The 25204-nt window shown below is 39.9% G+C and overlaps 1 protein-coding gene across 3 annotated transcripts; it reads left to right on the top strand.

Moving 5' to 3' along the window:
* Positions 1-96: 96 nt before the first annotated feature.
* On the top strand, positions 97-21565 carry timm23b (translocase of inner mitochondrial membrane 23 homolog b (yeast)). 3 transcript variants are annotated; one of them, XM_037538882.1, is made up of 8 exons: positions 97-246; positions 686-876; positions 1598-1656; positions 4905-4998; positions 5481-5565; positions 11149-11207; positions 11414-11524; positions 21425-21565. In XM_037538882.1, exons 2-8 carry the CDS (start codon positions 744-746, stop codon positions 21538-21540), a joined length of 657 nt encoding a protein of 218 aa, XP_037394779.1. In that variant the 5' UTR covers positions 97-246; positions 686-743; the 3' UTR covers positions 21541-21565. The 3 variants fall into 3 exon arrangements, 2 of the variants coding, with proteins under 2 accessions (XP_037394779.1, XP_017546136.1); XR_005130324.1 differs by lacking the exon at positions 97-246 and adding an exon at positions 18170-18363 and having other exon boundaries at positions 744-876; positions 21425-21563; XM_017690647.2 differs by lacking the exons at positions 97-246; positions 21425-21565 and adding an exon at positions 18170-19976 and having other exon boundaries at positions 744-876.
* The last annotated feature ends 3639 nt before the right edge of the window (positions 21566-25204 follow it).

Below are 25204 nucleotides of genomic sequence, written 5' to 3'. Positions count from 1 at the left end.
TGCATACTTCGAGATATAATATCGTAACCGATATCGTCACGATTGTCAATTTTCAAGCAATATTTTTTGTGTTTCTCCCCCAATTTCACAGCATGGGGATTGACTGAACACAACAGCTGTGTTCGAAGCTTCTCCGTAAGAGTCTGGCCGTAAACCAGCGCTTGCTGTCGCGAGAATCCGAAGAGGCTCGTCCCAAAGCAACACTGTTTGATGCGGCATGTGCTGCGACTGTTGTAGAATTATTAGGTAAATATTGTGCTTTCTTGGTGTTATATATATTATAAGTATACATGTCTGTTAATGTTCTTACAACATCATGCTTGGGCGACACATTTGGACGCGACAGCTGCAAGGGTTATACGAGGTTGAACTTCCTACTCGCCAGCTTCAGCTGTGACGGTCAACTAATTTAGCGGTTGAATACCCACGGTTTTGTCGTGAAAGACACTGACCTGGGAACATTTCGAATAAATATCAAGTTTGAGCCGTTTTTCTTTTGCTTCATCTAAGTGTTAATCTAAGTAGATAACTGGCTAGGTGTGTGTGTTTCCTGCAGCGCTGTGCATGCGGGTAAGCTAACGCTGGTCAATGGACGCAGCGCTCCGTTTATTTACTGCCGTGTCCCGGGTTACCTTCTAAGTTTGGACTCGCCGAAATGGATTATACTGGCTCGCTCTTTTGACAGGATTTGTCCAGCTAAGTGAAGGACGAGCGCTGCCAAGCAGGCGCAGTTTGAAGTGAAGATGGACAGCGACAGTGGAGGATCGCCTTCCAGCCAGGGCTCCAGCTCCATGGCCGGAGGAGGAGGTGGCTTTGGTGGCCTCTTCAGATCGAGTGGACCGGGCTACTCAAACTCCGAGCTCGCTGGAGTGCCGTGTAAGTCAATAGAGCTGAAGTGAAGCATAGCCGTTGAAGGGAAATTCCACCGATGCCTCAAAATTTCAGAAGACCTTAATGTACAGAATGTAAGAAAGTTGTTCAGAGGGGTTTAGTGTGAAATGCCCGATTCTAAGAAGAGTCCCAGTTAAGAATTGTACATTTTCCCCGCTTAGGTTCGTTCAGTGGTGGTGATGGGAACCAAACGTATAAAGCTGAAGTTTAATGACCCTGAAGTCTGACTCAGACGGTTTTTGCGTGAAACATCGTCTAACACTAGTTTTGAGGGAACGGCTTAAAGTTTTAAAATAGGTGAATGGTTAAGAGGTACGTGCAGTGAAGTTTCTCCACAATGTGCCATTTTGCTCCTCTCAGAATAACTTTGCTTACTGTGACTGAATTATACAGAAAATCTGAAAAAAGATGCCATTTCACTTTAAAGGAACAGTTCACCAAAAAGTCAAATTTACATAGTCAGTCAAGACGTGCTTGGTGCCTGAAATGTGCTTCATTGACATTTATATCACAAAACTAATCACTGACGTCCATTATTTTATATTGTAGCTCCAGTGCCAAAATAAAGAAGCGAACACTGAACACCAGACAGAAAATTGGTAGCGTTTGATGTTTGGCTCAAGCAGTTACATAGACCTGTGGTTCATTCATGAGTAACTGAATAACCCATTACTTTTTTTTTTTTTTTTTTTATCTTTTTTAACAGTGACAGGAATGAGCCCCCTCTCACCATACCTAAATGTTGACCCCAGATATCTGACTCAGGTGAGACTTCTAGTTCCTAAAGCTAAAGTTATTTGGCATAACATAACACAGGTCTGCATGATGTCTGAACAATTTGTTACAGCAGTAAAAGTATTTAAATCATTCTGAAAACAATTTATAGTGAAGTGATTATCAATGTAGGAAAGAAAATTCCAAAGCAAAGTTCAGGGATACTGATGACTCACTACTCTTGCGTATTAGAAACAAAGGTAACAGAAAAATCAGCAAGGCTGTATCCCCGAACCAAGAAAACAGGATATTCTTCAACAAAAACATGATCAGAATGACTGAAATCTACTGAAATGGTGTTGTAGTGGTACACTGTGGCCTAATCCCATTTCTTCTTCTTACCCCTACCCTTTTACCACTCCATTTGGATTGTGCCTCTGAAAAGCCTGGAGGGCCGTGTAACCCTAACACTTGGCCCTATCCCTCTGTCTCAACAAAATCGGGACACCCTAACCTAACCAGGGCTAAGGGCTAAGTGGTAGGGGCAAGGGATGAAATGGCATTAGACACCTGCTCAACCACTGTTTCATCTAAAACAAGGGTTTTTAGTAGACAGATTGTCCCCCTTTGCTGCAATAAGAGGTTCTACTCTGTTGGGACTACTGTAGACTAGATGTTGGAACATTGTTGTGAGGATTTTATTGCATTCAACCACAGGAGCATTATTGAGGTCAAGTACTGATGTTGGATGATCCGTTCTGGATCATTCAAACTCATCCCAAAGGTACTGAATGGAGCGTCATCACTACAGATAACACAATTCTAGTGAATAGCTTTGTGAAAACAGTTTCTCATATCCATGTATGTGAAATATTGTAAGTTTGCCTGTGAAGTCGGTAGCTACATGATTTTCAGTTAATGACAGGAACATCACTGAGCACTTTATTAGGTACTCCTAACTTGTAACCTAACTCATTGCCATATAGGTGCACTTTGTAGTTCTACAACCCCAATTCCAATGAAGTTGGGACCTTGTGTAAAACATAAATAAAAACAGAATACGATGATTTGCAAATCCTTTTCAACCTATATTCACCTATTCAACCTATATTGAACACACTACAAAGACAAGATATTTAATGTTCAAACAGATAAACTTTATTGTTTTTTGCAAATATTCAGTCATTTTGAATTTGATGCCTACAACACGTTCCAAAGAAGTTGGGACAGGGGCATGTTTACCACTGTGTTACATCACCTTTCCTTTTAACAACACTCAATAAGTGTTCGCGAACTGAGGACACTAATTGTTGAAGCTTTGTAGGTGGAATTCTTTCCCAATCTTGCTTGATGTACAACTTCAGTTGTTCAACACTCCGGGGTCTCCAGTGTCATATTTTGCGCTTCATAATGTGCCACACATTTTCAATGGGAGACAGGTCTGGACTGCAGGCAGGCCAGTCTAGTACCCCCACTCTTTTACTACGAAGCCACGCTGTTGTAACACATGCAGAATGTGGCTTGGCATTGTCTTGCTGAAATAAGCAGGGATGTCCCTGAAAAAGACGTTGCTTGGATGGCAGCATATGTTGCTCCAAAACCTGTATGTACCTTTCAGCATTAATGGTGCCTTAACAGATGTGCAAGTTACCCATGACATGGGCACTAACACACCCCCAAACCATCAGAGATGCTGGCTTTTGAACTTTGCGCTGATAACAATCCGGAGAGTCCTTTTCCTCTTTGGCCCGGAGGACACAACATCCATGATTTCCAAAAAAAATTTGAAATGTGGACTCGTCAGACCACAGGACACTTTTCTACTTTGTGTCAGTCCATCTCAGATGAGCTCAGGCCCAGAGAAGCCGGCGGCGTTTCTGGGTGTTGTTGATATATGGCTTTCGCTTTGCATGGCAGAGCTTTAACTTGCACTTGGACAAACTGTGTTCACTGACAATGGTTTTCTGAAGTGTTCCTGAGCCCATGTGATAATATCCGTTACAGAATGATGCCGGTTTTTAATGCAGCGCCTCCTGAGGGATCAATGTTGGTTTTCTGCCTTGCCGCTTACTTGCAGAGATTTCTACAGATTCTCTGAATCTTTTGATGATATTATGGACTGTAGATGATGAAATCCCTAAATTCCTTGCAATTGCGTGTTGAGAAACGTTGTTCTTAAACTGTTGGACTATTTGCTCACGCAGTTGTTCACAAAGTGGTGAACCTCACCCCATCCTTGCTTGTTGCCTTTCAGGGATGCTCCATTTATCCCCAATCATGACACTCACCTGTTTCCAATTAACCTGTTCACCTGTGGAATGTTCCAAACAGTTGTTCTTTGAGCATTCCTCAACTTTCCCAGTGTTTTATTGCCCCTGTTCCAACTTCTTTGGAACGTGTTGCAGGCATCAAATTCAAAATGAGTGAATATTTGCAAAAAACAATAAAGTTTATCCTTTTGATCATTAAATATCTTGTCTTTGTAGTGTATTCAATTGCATATAGGTTGAAAAGGATTTGCAAATCATCATATTCTGTTTTTATTTGTTTTACACTACGACCCAACTTCATTGGAATTGAGGTTGTACAATTACAGACTGTAGTCCTTCTGTGTCTCTGCATACTTTGTTAGCCCCCTTTTACCTTGTTCTTCAGTGGTCAGGACCCCCACAGACCCACCACAGAGCAGGAACTATTTGGGTGTTGGATCATTCTCAGCACTGCAATAACACTCATGTGGTGGTGGTGGTGGTGTGTTGGTGTGTGTTGTGCTGGTCTGAGTGGATCAGACACAGCAGTGCTGCTGGAGTTTTAAACACCTCGGTGTCACTGCTGGACTGAGAACAGTCCACCAATCAAAAATATCCAGCCAACAGCGTCCTGTGGGTAGTGTCCTGTGACCACTGATGAAGGACTAGAGGATGACCTATTGTCTCTGACTTTACAGCTACTAGGTGGACCAACAAGGTAGGAGTGTCTAACAGAGTGGACACTAAGTGGACACAGTAGAGTGGACAGTGAGTGGACACACTGTCTCCTAAAGCTGTTAAAATCTGTATTCTGAGCACTGCCTTTTCAAAATGTAATGAGAAATTAAAACATATTACTGTGATGAATATCTTGAATTCATACAGTCATATGCAAAAGTTTGAGCACTCTGTCATATTATGTTTCATTGATTGTGAAAAGAAAAGAATTCAAGACGTTTTTTTTTCCTGCTAATTTTAACATACAATTTCTATTTATTTGCTAAGTCTCGATGTTTGACGTGGTTTGTGTTATATATCTCTGTATTATAGGATGCAGATGAGTTCATTTTGCCCACTGGTGCCAACAAGACCAGAGGGCGCTTTGAGTTGGCTTTCTTCACAATTGGATCATGCTGTATGACAGGTACAACCCCTCCACCCTTTTGTAAAGTCTATCATAGTTCTGCCTTTCATTTGAGTAGTTTTACATCCCAAGGTGTAAATCCTGGTATAAAGGGAAACTCCACTGATTTTTTTTCTTTTTTTTTCATAAATGTTTTTCATTTTAAGTAAAGAAGTGGGTAAGTAATAAACAAAGTCATTCAGAGTGGTTTGGTGTGAAAAGCTCACCATCATCACATATAAAACATCAGAAGACACATGTAGGTTCACTGGTGGTTTTGGATAGTAATAAAATAGCTATATTTATGTTGTGGACAGAAGGACCCCTGGTTCCTATCACCACTAAAGTAAAGAAATCTGAGTCAGTTTCTCTACACATTAAACATTTCAGATCAAATACTGAGCTTAACACCCTTGCTAACTGATCTATTCATCTCTCCTTCCCTTATTCACAGATGCTGAAAAACTGTTATGGACTTATGATTTGAGTTGTTTTATGTTTAGGTGCTCTGTTTGGGGCCATCAATGGACTTAGAATGGGACTGTCTGAAACCAAGAATATGGCCTGGTCTAAACCTCGCAATGTACAGTGAGTGCTTTTCTGTTACCTGTTCATTTTAGCAAAAGAAAAGCAGATGAAGACTGTAAGAAGCAGAATTCTTCTAAATATAAATAAGAAAATCTTAATGTTATACTCCTTGTGTCAGCCAGTAAATGTTAGCCTAATCATTACTTTGAGTGAGTTACTTTGCCTTTTCACTTCCCATCTATTCTTATCCTGGCTTTTGATTCCAGTTGCATCACTGTTGATGTCTAAGCAGTGCTTTCACTCAGCAAACAATTGGTTAATGAAGTCAGGGATGTAAAACGGATCATTTAGTGCAATATTTTATTTTATTTTATTATGATCTCCATGCAATTCCTTTGCATTTTCCTCCAATGTACAACTTTATGATATTTAGCCATTAGAGGGCGCTGTTTACTATGACTTGATTTTCTGTTTTGGCTGCTTGGGTTCCTTAAATGTTGCTTCCGCCTCTTAGGGGCATAATCAGATGACTCATTCGCACAGTGTAGGTGGCATGTTCCTCTTCCGTGACGCGGGCTGCTGTACAGACAGGCTGACAGGCAGTAATGGACCTCTGTATGTGACCACGGGGAACTCTATATGCTGCTCTGATATCCAGCTACTCTTACATACTCATTGTTTTTGCATAAATATATATGTAGAACACCTTTTTTAGTTGGTGACCGTGACATCCATAAAAGACTTCAAACCTAATAGGCCACATTTTAAAGGGGTAGAAAATTGAAAATATCAGTTAACTGTCTGTTGTAAAAGCATTTCTTACATAACTAAACGTTTGGCCTGCTAATAATACAGCAGCTTTCTGTTGGTGCAGTTCATGTGTAAGCAGATTTCTGGTCCAACTTTAGTCCATTTCAGGCTTGGAGAAATTGCTCAAGCAAGCTCTTGGAATATGTTCTGGCTCAGCAGGAGCTAACCTCAGATTTCAGGGGCTGGTAGTGATAAACATTTCACTGAAATTCTAAACAAAATCCCTGATTTTGCTTTTCACTATGTAGTTTTTTCATCATCTACAGTGGTAGAATAAGGCAGCAAAATATGTTCATCTGTTTGACCAGCAGCTCAAACACAGCTGTGTGTACAGAGCAGTGACCTGGTGTATCTGGTGGTCAAGGCCATGGAAGGGTGCATAACTCTATGTAAATCCAGTTCTGTGGCTGTGTGTGTGATGCCTCACATGTATGATCTATATTGTATCTCTCTCAGCAGAGAAGCTGTGGGACATGAGAGTGGTAGAGAAATACATGCTAATGTAGCCCACACTGTACTACATTGTCTCTTACCTGTCAAGAAGAGACTCAGGAATGTTACTACATGGTTCGCTGTTTCCACATGTTATTTAAACACTGCAAGGGAGAAATATGAACTTGTTTATGAACAAATGAGAGCCCCCATTCTTCTGTTACATTTGAATAATAGGCCTATTGTAGTCCTTAACCTCTTTTTCAAAAGGCCCACCACCTTATTAAAAGGACCAAATCATGAAAAATAATAAAATTTCCTAACTTTACTTGAGTTGTTATGTAGTAAACACGTGCACAAATGAGATGAGAGATATATCTCACTCACACACACACAGTGGATATAAAAAGTCTACACACCCCTGTTCAGATGGCAGGTTTTTGTGATGTAAAAAAATTACAGCAAGACAAATCATTTCACAACTTTTTCCACCTTTAATATGACCTATAACCTGTACAATGCAATTGAAAACCAAACAGAAATCTTTCAGGGAGGTGAAGTAAAAATAAGCAACTGAGATAATGTGGTTGCATAAGTGTGCACACCCTTTTATAACTGGGGATGTGGCTGTGTTCAGATTTAACCAATTACATTCAAACTCATGTTAAATTGGAGTCAGCACACACCTGTCACCAATTAAAGTGCCTCTGATCAACCCCAAATAAAGTTCAGCTGTTCTAGTAGGTTTGTCCTGACAGTTTTGTAGCCACATCTTCCAGCACAAGCCATGGTCCACAAAGAGCTGCCAGAGCATCAGAGGGATCTCATTATTCAAAGATATCAGTCAGGTGAAGGCTACAAAAGAATTTTCAAATCATTAAATATACCGTGGAACACCGTGAAGACTGTCATCATCAAGTGGAGAAAACATGGCACAACAGTGACATTACCAAGAACAGGACGTCCGTCCAAAATTGATGATAAGACAAGAAGAAAACTGGTCAGGGAGGCTGCCAAGAGGCCAACAGCAACACTGAAGGAGCTGCAAGAATTTCTGGCAAGTACTGGCTGTGCAGTACATGTGACAACAATCTCCCGTCTTCTTCATATGTCTGGGCTATGGGGTAGGGTGGCAAGACGGAAGCCTTATCTTTCAAAGAAAAACATCCAAGCCCGGCTTAATTTTGCAAAAAGACATCTGAAATCTCCCAAACGCATGTGGGAAAATGTGTTATGGTCTGATGAAACCAAGGTTGAATTTTTTGGACATAATTCCAAAAGGTATATTTGGCGCAAAAACAACACTGCTCATCACCAAAAGAACACCATACCCACAGTGAAGCATGGTGGTGGCAGCATCATGCTTTGGGGCTATTTTTCTTCAGCTGGAACTGGGGCCTTAGTCAGGGTGGACGGAATTATGAACAGTTCCAAATACCAGTCAGTGTTAGCACAAAACCTTTGGCCTTCTGTTAGAAAGATGAAGAGGAACTTCATCTTTCAGCACAACAATGACCCAAAGCGTACATCTAAATCAACAAAAGAATGGCTTCACCGGAATAAGATTAAGACTTTGGAATGGCCCAGCCAGAGTCCAGACCTGAATCCCATCGAACATCTGTGTGGTGATCTGAAGATTGCTGTGCACAGGAGATGCCCTCGCAATCTGTCAGATTTGGAATGGTTTTGCAAAGAAGAGTGGGCAAATATTGCCACATCAAGATGTACCACACTGATAGGCTCCTACCCAAAAAGACTGAGTGCTGTAATAAAAGCCAAAGGTGCTGCAACAAAGTATTAGTTTAAGGGTGTGCATATTTATGCAACCAGGTTATTTTAAGTTTTTTATTTTATATTTTTCCAATGTAAAGGTTTCGGTTTGTTTTTCAATTGCATTGTACAGGTTACAGGTCACATTAAAGGTAGAAAAAGTTGTGAAATGATTTGTCTTGCTGTTATTTTTACATCACAAAAACCTGGCGTTTGAACAGGGGTGTGTAGACTTTATATATATATATATATATATATATATATATATATATATATATATATATGTATGTGTATATGTGTGTGTGTGTGTGTGTGTGTGTGTGTGTATATATATATATATATATATATATATATATATATATATATATATATATATATATATATATATATAATGTATGTATGTATGTATGGGGGAATCACACTCCTCAGCCTCCCTGGTAAGGTCTATGCAGGGGTACTGGAGAAGAGAGTCCGGCTTATAGTCGAACCTCGGATCCAGGAGGAGCAGTGCGGGTTCCGCCCTGGTCGTGGAACACTGGACCAACTCTTTACCCTCTCCAGGATTCTGGAGGGTTCATGGGAGTTTGCCCAACCAGTCCACATGTGCTTTGTGGATTTGGAGAAGGCATTTGACTGTGTTCCCCGGGGTATTCTGCGGGAGGTGCTTCGGGAGTACGGGGTACATGGCTCTTTGCTACGAGCCATTCAGGCCCTGTACAAACAAAGCAGGAGTTTGGTTTGCATGGCCGGCAGTAAGTCAGACTCGTTCCCAGTGAGAGTTGGACTCCGTCAGGGCTGCCCTTTGTCACCGATTCTATTCATAATTTTTATGGATAGAATTTCTAGGCGCAGTCAGGGGATGGAGGGTGTCCGGTTTGGTGACCTCAGGGTCACATCGCTGCTGTTTGCAGATGATGTGGTCCTATTGGGGACATCAGGCCGTGAACTTCAGCTCTCACTGGATCGGTTTGCAGCCGAGTGTGAAGCGGCCGGGATGAGGATCAGTACCTCCAAATCCGAGACCATGGTTCTCAGGTGGAAAAGGGTGGAGAGCCCTCTCTGGGTCTGGGATAAGCTCCTGCCTCAAGTGGAGGAGTTTAAGTATCTCGGGGTCTTGTTCACGACTGATGGTACAAGGGAGCGGGAGATTGACAGGCGGATTGGTGCTGGGTCAGCAGTGATGCGGGCTCTTTACCGGTCTGTTGTGGTAAAGAAAGAGCTGAGCCATAAGGCAAGGCTCTCGATTTACTGGTCGATCTACATTCCCACCCTCACCTATGGTCATGAGATTTGGGTAATGCCCGAAAGAACGAGATCGCGAATACAAGCGGCCGAAATGAGTTTCCTCCGCAGGGTGGCTGGACTTCTCACTTAGAGGTGAGAAGTTCGGTCATCCGGGAAGGATTCGGAGTAGAGCCGCTGCTTCTTCACGTCGAGAGGAGCCAGTTGAGGTGGTTCGGGCATCTTGTTAGGATGCCGCCTGGACGCCTCCCTTGGGAGGTGTCGCAGGCAAGTCCACCGGGGAGGAGACCCCGGGGAAGACCCAGGACACGCTGGCGTGACTATATCGCCCAGCTGGCCTGGGAGCGCCTCGGAATCCCTCCCAGGGAGCTAGTGGAAGTGGCTGGGGAAAGGGAGGTCTGGGCTTCATTGCTCAGGATGCTGCCCCCGCGACCCGAACCCCGGAGAAGCGGAAGATGATGGATGGATGGATGGATGGATGGATGGATGGATGGATGGATGGATGGATATATATATATATATATATATATATATATATATAGTGTGTGTGTGTGTGTATATATTATATGTATGTGCGTGTGATATTTTTTATATATATATCTCCATATTTTAGAATGGTGTTGCAAAAACGGGCAATTTTTAATTGATTATTTTGTGACTTTTTTTGGTGCATAATCCCACACACATGTCATAGATGGACCCCAGAGAATAACAGTTAACCCATGTGAGGTGTTTGGGTCTTTGGGGTCCATTTTCAATATTTACCAAAAGAAAAAATGACATGATTTATGTTCAGCCTCAGATTTCTTGGCCTTTGCTCATTTTCTATGAAGAGCATATAAAATAACACATCTCCTGTGATGTCACACTGTTCACCCCCTACACATTTATATTACACGTGTGGTGTTGGACTGAATCTGCAGGGAGTAAAAGAGTGGAGGTGCAGTGTCCTTCACTCTGGTCTCCTCCTGCATGGCTGGTGTGTGTGTGTGTGTGTGTGTGTGTGTGAGGACAATATGGACGGGCTGCTGATTGGCTACAGCTGGGGAACCCTACACTGACCATTTGTGATATTTTAAACATCTGTTTTTTTTTACATAAATTGTTATGGCTGTGTTGATTTAAAAAACAATAATGCGGTCAGTCCACCAGACCATTGAGCAACTAAAACATCAAAACCACACAGGGATTAAATGTAGGATATGGGCCCTTTAAGTTCAATGTAATAATTTAACAGAATATGCTTTCCCATCACCAGAGAGGTAAGCAGGCCTTCACTCTTATTAGTAGCATTCATGAGTCAGTCTAACCTTTTCACTCCTCTAAGACTGTCTGTCAGAAGGATTAAGTCTTCTGGTGAAAGGACGTATCCTTTACTTTCTCCTGCAGAGTGCTAAACCTGGTGACCCGTCAGAGTGCTACATGGGCAAATACCCTGGGCTCACTTGGTAAGTGCCCTAGTTTCTGTCTCTGCACATGTGAAAGATATTGTTCAGATTAGCAGTCAGTTGCACTACCACCTCAGGGCACCTAATCACATGAATTGTAAGAACAGACTACACAGGTCATTTGAGTTATGTGCTGAATTGCTAAATAGCCCTTTGTCTGACTGAAACTGCCATTAGCTTATTTGTTTGTGTGTGTATGTTGGCAGCGCTGTTGTACAGTGTCTTTGGTGTGGTCGTAGAGAAGGCCAGAGGAGCGGAAGATGACCTCAACACTGTGGCTGCTGGCACGATGACTGGTATGCTTTATAAATCCCCAGGTAAGAAAACAAATGGGAGTGTTTGCAAACTGGCCTGCATTTAGAATAGAAATGATTTCCTTCCTGGAGCTGTGCTGCAGTGCGATAAGAAAGGGAACACAATTAATACAGATAAGGAAGGAAAAAAGTTTTCTATGATGTGATCCACTAAACCCTTAGACACTTTGTGTTTGAAAAGTTTTTCATCAGGTTTTTTCTCAGATGTCAGTTTCCAGGTCATAGTAGTTCCTTGACATGCTGCATCAATGAACTGAAATTAGCCTCGCCCATTTCCGAAAGTCTGAAAGGAAAGCATGTTTCACATGTGCTGCCCATGGAAAAAGTGTCATTTCTTTGTTTGTTCTTTGTAATGTTTGATTTTGATAATAAAATTAACTGCAAAGGGTTTGTTAATATAAAACTGCTCTTTACTAAACTCTTAGACTGTATTTTACAAAGCTCAGTATGAATTTTGATACTGAGCTTTGTCATTCAATACAAAAATAAAGTTCAATACAAAAATTCAAAAAAAAAATTTTTAATTAAAAAAAATTCAATACAAAACCTCAATATCTGTGCAAATGTTCAAACTCCCCCAGTCAAACGAAGTGTTGTTTTTTTTTTTTTTTTTTTTTTATTTGATTCTCTCTACAGGGAACAAACAAACATAATTCTGCAGCTGTTGGAGCACAATTTCTTAGTTTTTTTGCTGAGTTTAGCATTTTGGGAAAACATAAAACATAAATTATAATGTGCCATAACTTTTGCTTTATTTTCCCCAGTATGTTAAATGCAGCAATAGAGTGTGATTGTGCGTGAAGATATGCTGAAGTTTGTTCTCTGTAGAGGATGTGTTCTTATTGTGACCAACAAAACAGGGGTCTTCAAACCTTTGCATACGACTGTAAGCAATCAGTTGTGCTATTGTCGACTATATATTCTCATCTGGAGTGCTATAAATACTTTGTCAAATATTGGTTTAAGACAGTGGTCAAACCTATACATTTGCCTGATACCAGCTTTTTTTAGCAATTATCTGCTGATATTAAAGTGGTTCCAGTATTATCGTACATCACTAATTGAAACTCTTTTGAACCAAAAGTGATTTAAACAGCTGAAAAGTTTAAGTCCTGATTAGTGCAGACATTACAACAAGAGGATTGTCACTGTTTTAATTGAATCCATAGGTATATCTAAAAATACAAATATATTTGAAAAATCTAAACTAAATATCAGACAAAATAAATCTGGTTAGTCTTATTAACGTTGTTATTGCAAACTGACAAAGCAAGCATATGCTGTATAGTATTAAAAACATTGTGAAAAGCTAAATGTTCCTAAATTTTGATGGGCACTGTACAAACTTACAAATCTATAGGCTAATCAAAATGAGCACTGCTATCAGTAAGGCCTTTCTCCAGCATTTAGAATCACACCAGTCAGTGACCCAGAAATCTTGTGGAACTCCAAAAAGGAATGAAATGAGACTTTTATTTGGCTGGCTAATCAGCAAGAAAAGAATTCCAGTTTAGTAAATTTAGACAGGTCTCTTTAAGATACCAGCAAGGGCTAGACACGCAGCTCAAACATGCTGTAAATTGCCTGAACAAACAGGTATTTTTCAGTAAGCTGCTCAGCAGTTCAGTTTGAGTTTGTGTGTGGGTTGTGTAAGATTTGGGAAATGGACTCTAGGTCAGTTGAATGCTCGTAAGCAACTAGAGGAAGATGTGAACCAAAAACACAAAAAAAAAAAATCACAAAAACATGTGATTCCATTGTTTGGGGAAGTACAGTGAAGGGAAGCAGGTATTCAGACACTTATTTTGTATTATTTAAAATGTGTGCAGTTTGTATTATTTAAGATGCGTCCATATTGATTTCAAATTCACACATGATATATTTTAACTTATGTGAATACAAGCAAAAAAAGTGTATTCATTTGTAGAAACAAAGAGAGGTTCAGAAACAACATTGGCAAGAAAACAGTATCCAGACACCACGAATGAGTAGCAAAAGTATTTTGCAACGCTGTTGTTGACAGTTACAACTTTTGAGACATCTGCAGTAAGACATGCTGTAGATGTCTCATTTTACAGCATTGTGGTTTAATTTTGACTCATTTTGGTCAACTATCCTTAGTTCCCCAATGTTGTGAGGGTCCCTGTGATGGACACACAATTTCAAAATTAAACTTTCAGTGGGACTCAAGTGCGGAGATGCCATGTAATCTCCATTATGCTCTTTTTTTTGTTGTTGTTTTCAGAAACCAATCTTGAGTTAATTTGGCTGTATGTTCGAGGTTGTTGTCTTATTGAAAAGTCCACCTTCTCCCCAAATTGAGTGTTAAAATGAGTTTACATTCTCCTCTAAAGTGTCCCAGTATCGCTCCATTCATGTTTCCTTCAGACACGTGTAATGACCCAGTGTTTTTGGGATTATACATGTAACACTTCTTTCTCCAAATATGACAAGTTGCCAGAGAATTCAGTTTTTGTTTACATTGTTCTAAAACAATTCTGATTTTGTCTAAATGTGTGTGCGCAAATTTTACATACAATCTCTGCTCTTTTTTGGGATAAGTTTTGCATGGGGTGTCTGAAATGAGATGATTGCAGAACAGTTCATGGCTTGTTATTCTCTGGCTAATTTCTGTTCCTGCTTCTTTGTTCTATGGACTTCTTACCGTCTCTCTTACCAACCTTATCAGTAATCCGAGAGAAATCTTGTGTGGCACATTTGTCCGTGGACGGTACAGTGAAATATTCCACTGGCAAATTATTGAACAAGTTGTATTGGTGTGGATGTGTGCTTGGCTCTGTAGCTTTTTCCAGAGTAGAGTGTTTCATATTAATAAAATTGTTTAATAATGTCCTAAATCATCCTTGATCTTTGTAGTGGGTAACAGCTCTGCCTTCTGTGCTGTAGACTGGGGTTCAATCCCCTGCTTGGGTAAATACCCTACACTATACCAGTAAGAGTCCTTGGGCAAGACTCCTAACACTGCCTTCCCCTTCCTGTATAAAATTGATCAAATTGGATAACCATACATGTAAATGTTGTTTAGCCTTTACCGTGATTGGCATGAAGTCTTCCTGACCAATGCCAACATCTTTTATAATTACACCAAGCTTGAAAGCAGTTTTTATTTCTGTTTGTGCAGTATTAATGTGTAGAACTTGGTTTGTTTTTACAAAGTACAGTCAGGTCAAAAAAGAATTGTAATTCCTAAAGGTTAATGCAATATTTTTGTTAAACCTCTATTGAATTAAAAAAAAAGTCTACCTTTCAGTCACTTCTTGATTGCTTCATTTCAAATTCATTATGGTGGTGTAGGCATCATTACAAAAATTGTCACTGTCCAAATACTTATGGACCTGACTGTACATATGTGTTTATTACAATTGCTGGAAATTTTCTCTATCGTTTTAATTTTTTAAAACATGGTTCGTGCTTTTTTTTTTTGTTCAGATTTGTAAGTGCAAACTCAAGACGTCATGCATGTAAATTTGAGGTGCATATATAGACTTGTATATAATAAATAACAAAATGCATGTCTGAATACTTTCCCCTCACTGTATCCTGAGGAATAGTCTGTGCCCTTTAGTAGACTTTAGTCTGAGACCTTAAAATCCATTTTACAGTCCAACAGACAGCAACAACCTAGGTGATTTTTGGATTTGCTGGCAGTTTTCTAAGTGTGTTTTTTTTGCAAATCACAGCAGATCTGATCAAGTCCTGGAATGTCCCAGCATGCACTGTGGTGCAGTTTTCAGAAGGGGCCATCACTAGAAAGCATGAGTGTGCATGTGCTTGTGTGTGTGCGCACACAGGCGGTGAAGGAGAGGCCTGTGAAGTTTTTGCCAGTCAGCTGAAAATAGGAGGCTAGAGTTCAAATTCAGATAAGGCGGTCGTATCAGCAGCTCGCAGCCCCCATCTCGTCTTCTCCATTCCACACAGCTGATTTGTCTTTGGCCTCAATGAACCTGCTCGTTCTAATCACGAGTTCACTGATAGTTTGAAGTGGTACATCAGGTTCACATAACCCTCAAATGTTTTTCCGGACACATTTTGTTTTACAAGTGGCTTCCTATCCAGTACAAAGTCTCTTGTTCTGAATAATGTGTGCTTTTTTTTTTTTTTTTTTTTTTTTTCTTTCACGTCAAGGGACAGCTGAGCAAACAAAAACTGAATATGTGGACGTGCAGGGAAGCAGGGTCATAAAGTCTTTTAGTTGTCTTTGTCTTAGGAGTGAGAGATATGTTTGCTTGGGAAAGGGGTGCTTTTAAAGGCTGGTGTGCATTTTTAAAATCCGTTTACCTTATACAGTGGATCCTTAACTAGTCTGTGGGGCCCTTAGCTCGCACTCACTCACTCGCGCTCACTCTCTCTACGTACGTCTATGTTGTCTGAAAAAAACTTGTATCTCCATTTTTGTCGTTTTGCAGTTTTTGACACAATTTGAAAGTGCCTGTTGCCCTTTGCATTGTATGTAAATTACATGATGAGTGGACCAAATAAAATGTCCCAAAAAGCCTGGTTCTACTGACTTATGTTAAAAGTAAAGTAGGGTTTTTTTCTACTCTCCTGTAAAGTTACCATTTCGGAGATACCAGGTTCTCTTTCAACAACAGTGCTTATATATGCTGTCGAAACAAAATCTTGTATCTCCAGAAAAGTAACTTTGCAAGAGTAGGAAAAAATATTTATCACTTTCCATGTAAGTTAATGAAACAGTATGTATGTTTTTCAGTCTCTTTTTGTTGCTACTGTAACCATGCAACTCCTTGTTGGATTAATAAAGTTTCTGTCCATCACTGACAGTCAAAGGAAATATATGGACATTATAACCTGTAGGCAGGGTACAGTTGGGTGGTTAAGGGCTTAATGACTTAAATTGATGTTAGTCACAAATTTGTGAACTCTGTACATTTTTACAGTTTTTTTCTAGCGTGTGTACATTTTCCTTTTTTCTGCTGATTAACCCATAGCCATTAGCCAAAATTTCGGCTGTCATTTATTGTTTTAAATGTTGTCTTTAAATCATACTGGACTATTGATTTTAAATGGCTCATATCCTGGAAAAACAAATTTTCCTCACTGACATAACAGTTCAGTGTAGTACGTAGATGTGCTAAAGTTTCAAAGCGTACCCTTCGCTTCCCAGTCCATATATATGGAAACTAAGCTGCAAAACAGTCCATTCACTGTTTTTGTGACTTGACAGAAATCAAACAATTTACATATACTTGACTATTCAGCCGATAGCTCCTCCCATTCACACTGAAGTTATTTGAGCCAAGGCTGGTTTTTGAATTGGGCACAATATACGGCAGCCAATCAGAACAGAGTCTGTTTACATATATCAGTTTTAAAGGGTCAGTAGCAAAAACAGCCTGTTTCATTCTAAAGGATAAACACAGGATGGAAAATGTTCATGATAATGAAATGAAGTGAAAAATGAAATGAAAAAAATTGAGTTTTTGGTATATAAAGCCTAAAATAATGACCTCTAAGTAAGAAGGAAAAAAAGTATGAAAAATTTAGAGCCATATCTAAATACAAACAGAAAATAGTATAAAAAATAGTAACAAAACAGAAAATTCTGACTTCATTATGAGTTTTACTTTTATTTTTTGCTGATTGTCATTACACATAATCAGCAAAAATAATAGCAAATAAATCAATCAAGTGAGCATAGTTAGACATTTATCCGAAGCGTAATTATGCAAAAGTTTATTGCTTTATCCGAGACATTTTGTCTCTTCAAAACAGCAGTAAGAGTAATTCAGGTGGTTATAACTTGCAGTTCTGCAGTAATAAATCTTTAAGGATATTTAGCAACCCTTTATTTTTGTTTTTTTTATTTTATTTTAAAAATCCTGTACATCAGAGCCACTGAGACATTGTGAGTTACACCTCAAAATACAGAGAATCAAAAACAAATCTGCTGTGCTGCATTTTGTTAATGTGGTGCAGGTCTGAATGACTTTGCCGATGTTGCAGTGACTGTGGGCAGTGTCCTGCTCTGAGAGCGATGGGTGTGGGCACAGCGCAGCAAGAAGAATTAAGTGCAGGCTCTGACTAAGCTACTACGTCACGCTGAGCTCATGCCACACTTATCAGGGATCCTCTGGTGATGGGTGTGGAGGACATGCTCCGTTACATGAGAACTCTATCAGCCTTTATCCCCCCTCAACTGACCTGAATGCAGTTTTGTCTCTGTTAGACCTCAGGCTGTTCAACTTCCATGGCACAGAAGAGTTTGGGGGAGTTTTTGGGTTAGTGAGTCATTTTGCCAGTGACTATGGCTGCCAACTGACAGCTTTGACACACTTTGTTCATGTTTTTGCCCAAACAGTCAAAAACATTGTTCTGAAACTTAAACTGGACTGAATTCTCAGCAATATGGCAGCTGTATGGATTGGCTTGAGGTATTTGGGCTCATGTTGTGGCTGCATTTTTTTTGACCAACTACTTTGACACTAATAATAATAATCTTTTGCATTTGTTCCCAAATCCTGGCTCTGTTTACTTTTTAAAGCCAGCAGCCATGGCTTGTGTGCATAAAAGAAACAATCACCTGTCTGGGCTTGATCTTGAGCTTGGCCTTGAAATGTAGTCTGCTTTGTTGCTGTTCCTTCACCCATGCATTTCTGTGTGTTGTAGGGGGTGTGCGTGGAGCAGTTCGTGGGGGTGTTGTCGGCCTGGTGCTTTCAGGACTGTATGCCCTATACAATAACTGGGACCACCTGAAAGGCTCCCACACTCGCTACTGAGCCAGGAGCAACTACAGTTGTCATTCAGTGCTGCTAGATGCTGAAAGCCTGTCCTACAGAACTCTTCATTCTGAATCTTTGATGGTACCGAGGCTTTGATGAGATCAAGCATTTAAATTTGAGTTCATGCAGATTAATATAATTCTAAACTGCTGATTTTGTTGACTTTGAAAGTGCTAATAGTAATTTGTATTTCTTCTTATTTTTTCTTTGTTTTCATTTAGTATAATTCATGTGCTGTGTTGAATTTCTGGTATGAATACAAGACAAATGCTTTTGAATGCTTTGGAAATCCATTTATGACATAACAGACCATTGTACTGCATTAAGTTTAAGACAATATAATTGATAAATGTTTTCTGAATTAAGTGCGTCCTAAATCAAAACATTTAGGCTTATTTTATGGCGTTTGGCAGCCAGTATTATTGTTTTACACAGGTAGGCGAAGGCAGTGTTAGGAGTCTTGCCCAAGGACTCTTATTGGTATGGTGTAGGGTACTTGCCCAGGGAGGGAATTGAACCCCAGTCTAGAGGGCAGAGGTGTTATCCACTACACTATACCAACCTATACCAGGCTTATGTAAACAAAACCGTGACTTATAAATATCTATACAGATCATTTAGTCAGGCTTTCAGTTTACATACACCTGGACTAAAAACATTCAAACTCAATTTTTTACAAATCCACACAACTCATGCTACATATATTTCCTGTGTTAAGTCACTTAGGGTATGTCCATTTTTTTTTCATATGTAAAATAATAGCTAAATAGCAAAATAATAAGAGACAGATTTACATTGGGTTTTACAAGTTTACATGTACTGTGTTAGTAGAGCTTTGTGATAGTGACCCTGATACTTTCACATTGTTGTCTTTAAGCCATTGTGTCACAACTGTGTAGGAGTGTTTAGGATTGTTGGGCCTCATTCACCAATATCTAATAAGACTAGTAAGTTGTTTCTTAAATTTGTTCTTGAGAAAGGTCCTAAAAAGTCTGTCAGAATTATGACATGTTCTTAAACCACAGAACTGTTCACACCTTTTATCAAACCCAATTAATACAAGCATGGAGCAACTGATAAGGAGGAAATGACCTGTTGTAAAATAGAACATGTCTCTTGGAAATGATCAAAAATATTAATTGTTGGATTCAAAGGTCACTTGGTGAACCTTTATTATGTAACCTATCGCTGTTGTCGGAACAAAACCTCGTCTCTCCAAAATGGTAACTTTACAGGAGAAGGAAAAACATACTTTACTTTGAATTTAAGTCAATGGACCCAGACATTTATCCAAGTCATTATGGGACATTTCTTTTGGCCCATTCATCATGAACTTTACACACAACATAAAGAGCAACAGGCTTTTTCATATTATGTCAAAAACTGAAAAACATCAAAAATGTAGATACAATGTTTTGTCCCGACAGTAGTGCTATATTAATACATCTGATATTAGATCAATTTTTGTTCTTTAATAAATATCCCCTATATCAACTCTTTTGGAGAATCATAAAGAACTTGAGTTGGACAGTTGCTGTGGCTGGATTAGAAAGGAAATATTGACTATGAGGTTAAATTGTACAGCGTCAGCTGTAATTCAGGTGTATTTACTGTTTTGAGTGAACAAGGAATCACAACCCAATAATACAGTCCTCAACCCCATTTCAGTGCATTAAAAATACAAGGACAAGTGACATCTAAATTGTTTCTTTATCAGCTTTGTGTCACTGCATCATTAGTTTAAGTGCATAAAGTTGACGGCATCTGAATCTGGAGCTGTTGCCTTTCAGCAAAAGTGTTGATGACAATAGGCCAACAAATGAGAGTAAATAAAGGCTAAACTACTGAAGATGGTCAAGAACAGGGTTGAAAATATTGAAGTAATTGTACTTTATTTTGGAAGATTTACAGAGAACACACTTAAATATGGGATATTATGCACATTTTAGAGCACATTTTTTTTATTTATTTGATAACTTTTGTACATGCTACCTCTAGTTTTTTTTTCCTGATGCTTCATCCAGCCATTAAACAGTAACGTGCAGAAATATGACTGCATTTTTAACTCTTTATCTAGAAAAAAAAAGGGTTTATCACCAAAGTCATGGTCTAACTTATTTCTGTAAGGTTCTATCTGTGAGCCAATCAGCACTTTGAATACACACAAGGGGACCAATCAGATTCTGCTTCCTTATCATGACACACCTCTGCTCAATGACTGCAGGGAATGTTTATAAAATGCTCATGAAGCATGAAAACATGTTGCCAAAACTCTGTCTGCCTTCTTGCCCTTCTATAAAAATGTCTTAAATTCTATAAATATTAAGCCCTAAAGGTAATTAAAGGCATCTTAATTACAACATTCATTTAATTCATTCAACCATCTTTCTCCCAAAATAAGACATTTTAGCTTATTAGAGTCACATTTCTGATATAAAACAAAACCTGCACTTACTTGCTGAGAGAGTTTATTACAGTAGCTGGCTGCTGTCTAACCTAAAGGAAACTTAAAATAATAGTTCCTCCCTAAAACTGACCTCTGCACTGTACACTGTTAGAAATAAAGGTACCATGCAGGTACATGATTCATTCATCAATTTAAGTGTACCCTCTAAGGTACAACAGCAGTTTTAAGGTACCTTAAATAAGTTTTTCCTAGTGGAAAAGTAGATAATTGTATCTTTTCATAAACTAATGTTTTAAAACAGAACCATTTAATAAAAAGCCTGGAGATAAGACGGGGTGTGACGTCAATACAACTTGGAAAATTTAATTTCAATGGATTATAGTACAGTTATATTCCCTGACTGAAGGTACTGAGCTGTACCCCTGAGGGTACCACCCCAGTGACAGTGTTGTACCTTTTTTCTGAGATTTTACAAAATATTTAGCACTGGCCTTTATACTTCATCTACAAAGCTTTTTTGAAGAAGAAGAAAACAAGAACCTTAAACAATAAATAAATGTCACTTAAAAAATAAATAATACAAATAAATGTCATAAAACTTTTAACAAAAAGCATTAAACTTAATGTTCCGATAATGTACACACTCTGTTGGAACATTCATTTTATGCTTTTAAACAAATTACAAGTATAAACTGTTTTCCTTGAACATTGTTGCTTTTTTCATGTTTTTTCCAGAGAGAACCTTACAATTGCTAATGTTAAGGACGCATACAGCTGCTCCCCCCTCCCCCCTCTGGGTAGGTCAGACCACAACTTGGTACACCTCAGCTCCTGTTATGTGCTGCTGGTGAAGAGTCAGCCTGTGACCAATCGGATAGTGAGTAGATGGTCTGGGGAGACTTACGAGGCAATGCAGGATTGCTTTGAGGCTACTGATTGGTCTGCACTCTGTGAGCCACACGGAGAGGACATCGACGTGCTCACAGAGTGCATCACGGACTACATTAACTTCTGTGTGGACTCCACTGTCCCAACCAGGACTATTAAATGTTACCCAAACAACAAGCCATGGGTAAAAAAGGACATTAAGGCTCTCCTCAACAAGAAGAAGATGGCCTTCAGAGCTGGAGACAGGGTGGAAGTGAGAACAATCCAGAGGGAACTGAGGACAGCTATCAAGGAGGCGAAGGACAAATATAGGAGGAAGCTGGAGTGGAAGATAAGCTCACAGTGATGCAGGTAGATGCCCCCCTTGTGTCCTGGATTGTTGAGTACCTGACTGGCAGACCACAATATGTATGCCTGCAGCACTGTGTGTCAGACAGAGCGGTCAGCAACACTGGAGTTCCACAAGGAACTATCCTCTCTACCTTCCTCTTCACCCTCTGCACCACGGACTTCAGCTACTGCACAGAGACTTGCCACCTTCAGAAGTTTTCTGATGACTGCAATAGTTGGATGTATCAGCAAGGGAGTTGAGGATGAGTACAGGGCGACGGTGAAGGACTTTGGAACTGATGGTGGACCTGAGGAGGGACGTGGCATCGGTGACCCCTGTGTCCACTGATGTGACACTGTGGATGATTACAAATATCTGGGTGTGTATATTGACAATAAACTGGACTGGGCTAAGAACACTGACGCCCTCTACAGGAAGGGCCAAAGTCGCCTCTATTTTCGGAGGCGCCTGAGGTCCTTTAACATCTGCCGGACTATGCTCAGGATCTTCTATGAGTCTGTGGTAGCGAGTGCTATCCTCTATGCTGTTGCATGCTGGGGAAGCAGGCTGAGGGTGGCAGATGCCAACAGACTCAGCAAACTGATCCGCAAGGCCGGTGATGTTGTGGGTGTGAAGCTGGACTCGCTGACGGCCGTGTCGGAGAGGAGAACGCTGTCTAAGCTGAAGGCCATTATGAACAATGGCTCCCACCCACTCTACAACACAGTGATGAGACACAAGAGCTCATTCAGCTCAAGACTCATCGTACCAAAATGCACCACAGAGCGCCACAGGAAGTGTGGCCATCAAACTCTATAACTCCTCCCTCAATGTGTGATTCACAAAACTCAATACGAAACTGTTCATATGTGCAATAATAACAATTGTGTGCACACTAACTTCATTTAAATAATTGTAATTGCTTTATACCTGATTTTTCATATTACTATCACAATCACCGCCACCTTACTATACTCATAAGTACTTAAATCTTGTGTACATACTGTAAATTTCTCTATATTGTCTTAAATTATTAGTAAAGTGTTTATTTTTACGTAAGTGGCTGCAACTGTAACAACTGCAATTTCCCCCTGGGATCAATAAAGGAATCTGAATCTGAGAAAGTGAGTTCCTGGGATTAGAAGCTTCTGTCTGCATCTGTTCCCCAAAAAACCAAAAACAAAACTCATTTATAAATTTAGGGTGTCGGTCATTTTCATGTTTGAAAGAAGCGTGTTCCACTCTCAGTTTTGCTGTTTAGATCGCAAAATCTTTGAAGCTCAATATCTCAAACCTGCTCAGAAGGTAGATGGAACCTTATCATTCGAAGGGGACGAACTTTGTTGACCAGTTGTTGAGAGTTGTGGATGACTGAAGCCCAGTGAATTCAGGATATAGGTGTAGATTTGTTAAAGACTGCCATAGAGAGGAGAATGCAGTAGCGTGACTTCGGTTTACCACAAGCAGCAAACCACTGGAAAACCTCAGGAAATTCCGGAGAACAGTGCTGAAAAGTACCAAAAAGCCTGTGGTGTTGAGACAGATGGGAAGAGGAAACTGTGGAGAGGTAAAAACAGATCTGACCATGATATAAAACAAACCACCTTATTGTGGAGCATGCTGACGTAACCGGCACCTGTCTCCATAATGACAATGTGACTGTACACGGCAGCCGCAGCAGGATGAATTCTAAGGTGAGCAGAAGCATTTTGGCTCAGATCCAGTCAAATGCGTCAGAATTTAGTAGACATAAATAGACAATGAGCCAAAACTCACTACTGAAACAGCTACTTCATTTCAGGGCTGAAAAGTGTACTGAACCTGACCGATCAGATCAGGAACTGACAACACAGTCTGATTGCGCCTGTCACAAACAATTTGCAACTACTTAATACTCGTGACTGTTTTAATTAAGATTTGAATTTAGCCAGTTACAGTTACATAAGAACTCTTCAGAACAGAACAGAGAGAATGCCCTAGTCCAGCGGTCAGCAACATGCAGCTCTTTTACTGCCCTGTTGCAACTCTGCGGTAGCATTAGACTTTTTTGGGGAAAATAAAAGAATCCTTTGCAGTAAAATAGAGCTCTGCTGCTTGTTCTAACAACAGTTTTAGCAATAATTTGTCTTAAATGCTGGGGTGAATGTAGCCTATAACTGCTAATTCACCCTTTAACATTGAAGGTTGGTGCTCAGACTGCTGGTCACCACAGCAACGCAGATAGCAATCTCACCTAGCTAGTAGCTAACAAAAAGGCAAAGGGAAAGATTTAAGACAAAGATCGATAATTCAGAGACAAATGGACTTGTTTGCATTTATAATCACTCCAGCTGGTTTCCTGATACGTTTAATCTGCAACGAGAAACTGTCAAACACTAAAATATTCTCCTGTTCCACCTTAAAAGGTGCCTGAGGCATCAGAATGTAACTGCTGCACCATTTAAGGTGGAATGGGAAATTGAAGCCTGTGAATGAGAAGCTGACTTTGGCCTTGTAAAAAGTCGAATGTCGGTCGATGTTTTGCAAGAAACTGTACTTTTGGGAAAAAGTTTCCTGCTGGAGATGTGAGAAAAGCTGCTATAGCTGAGCTCAAGCTTAAAGCAGCGCAAAATCTGTGTTTTCATTTATATTTTTTAGCCTATGCTAGTAGCACATACTGAGAAATATTTACAGCCAAGATGGTAAAATGAACATAAAATGTTGTGGCTCGCAAAGTGGTTACATTTTTGCTGAAAGGAAAAAATGGCCCTTCTTAACATTTGGATTGATAGAAACTAGAGAAACGTTTTAGGGAAAAAAGTGTAGGAAATGCACTTTAAAATCAGGCCAAAGCTGAGCATAATCAGCCATAAAATTATCAGGAAAACTAAGAGCTTGCAGTCACTGTTTTATTGCTGTCTTAGAACATCTCCCCTCTGTCACTTCAGTTCTGTTAATTACCATGAAGGCCTTTACCTTAAAGGTGATCTACATACATACCAACCAGTGCTGATGAGTTTCAAACACATGTTGGTGCTAAAACTGAAAAGCAGCGTCATTTTGTTGCGCCACACACTACCACATCAGTTTCACTGTTGAGGCTGGTCAAACTGAGCGCTTAAGTAATTTCTCAACAGAGGACCTGTGGTCAGAAACTGACCAGTGATGAATGGGGTAGAGGGCTGTGCATATTAACAGATGAGCTGCATTTGTATGCAAAACTTTGAACACCTCTGGTCAAATGACGTTTTGTTCACTGTCTAAGTAAAAATAAGTTCACACATCCTCAACCGGGGACAAACTCAACCACTAAAGGG

This window comes from Pygocentrus nattereri, chromosome 5 (assembly GCF_015220715.1).
Source record: "Pygocentrus nattereri isolate fPygNat1 chromosome 5, fPygNat1.pri, whole genome shotgun sequence".
Taxonomy (NCBI): domain Eukaryota; kingdom Metazoa; phylum Chordata; class Actinopteri; order Characiformes; family Serrasalmidae; genus Pygocentrus; species Pygocentrus nattereri.
This window is presented reverse-complemented; position numbering and strand designations above follow the sequence as displayed.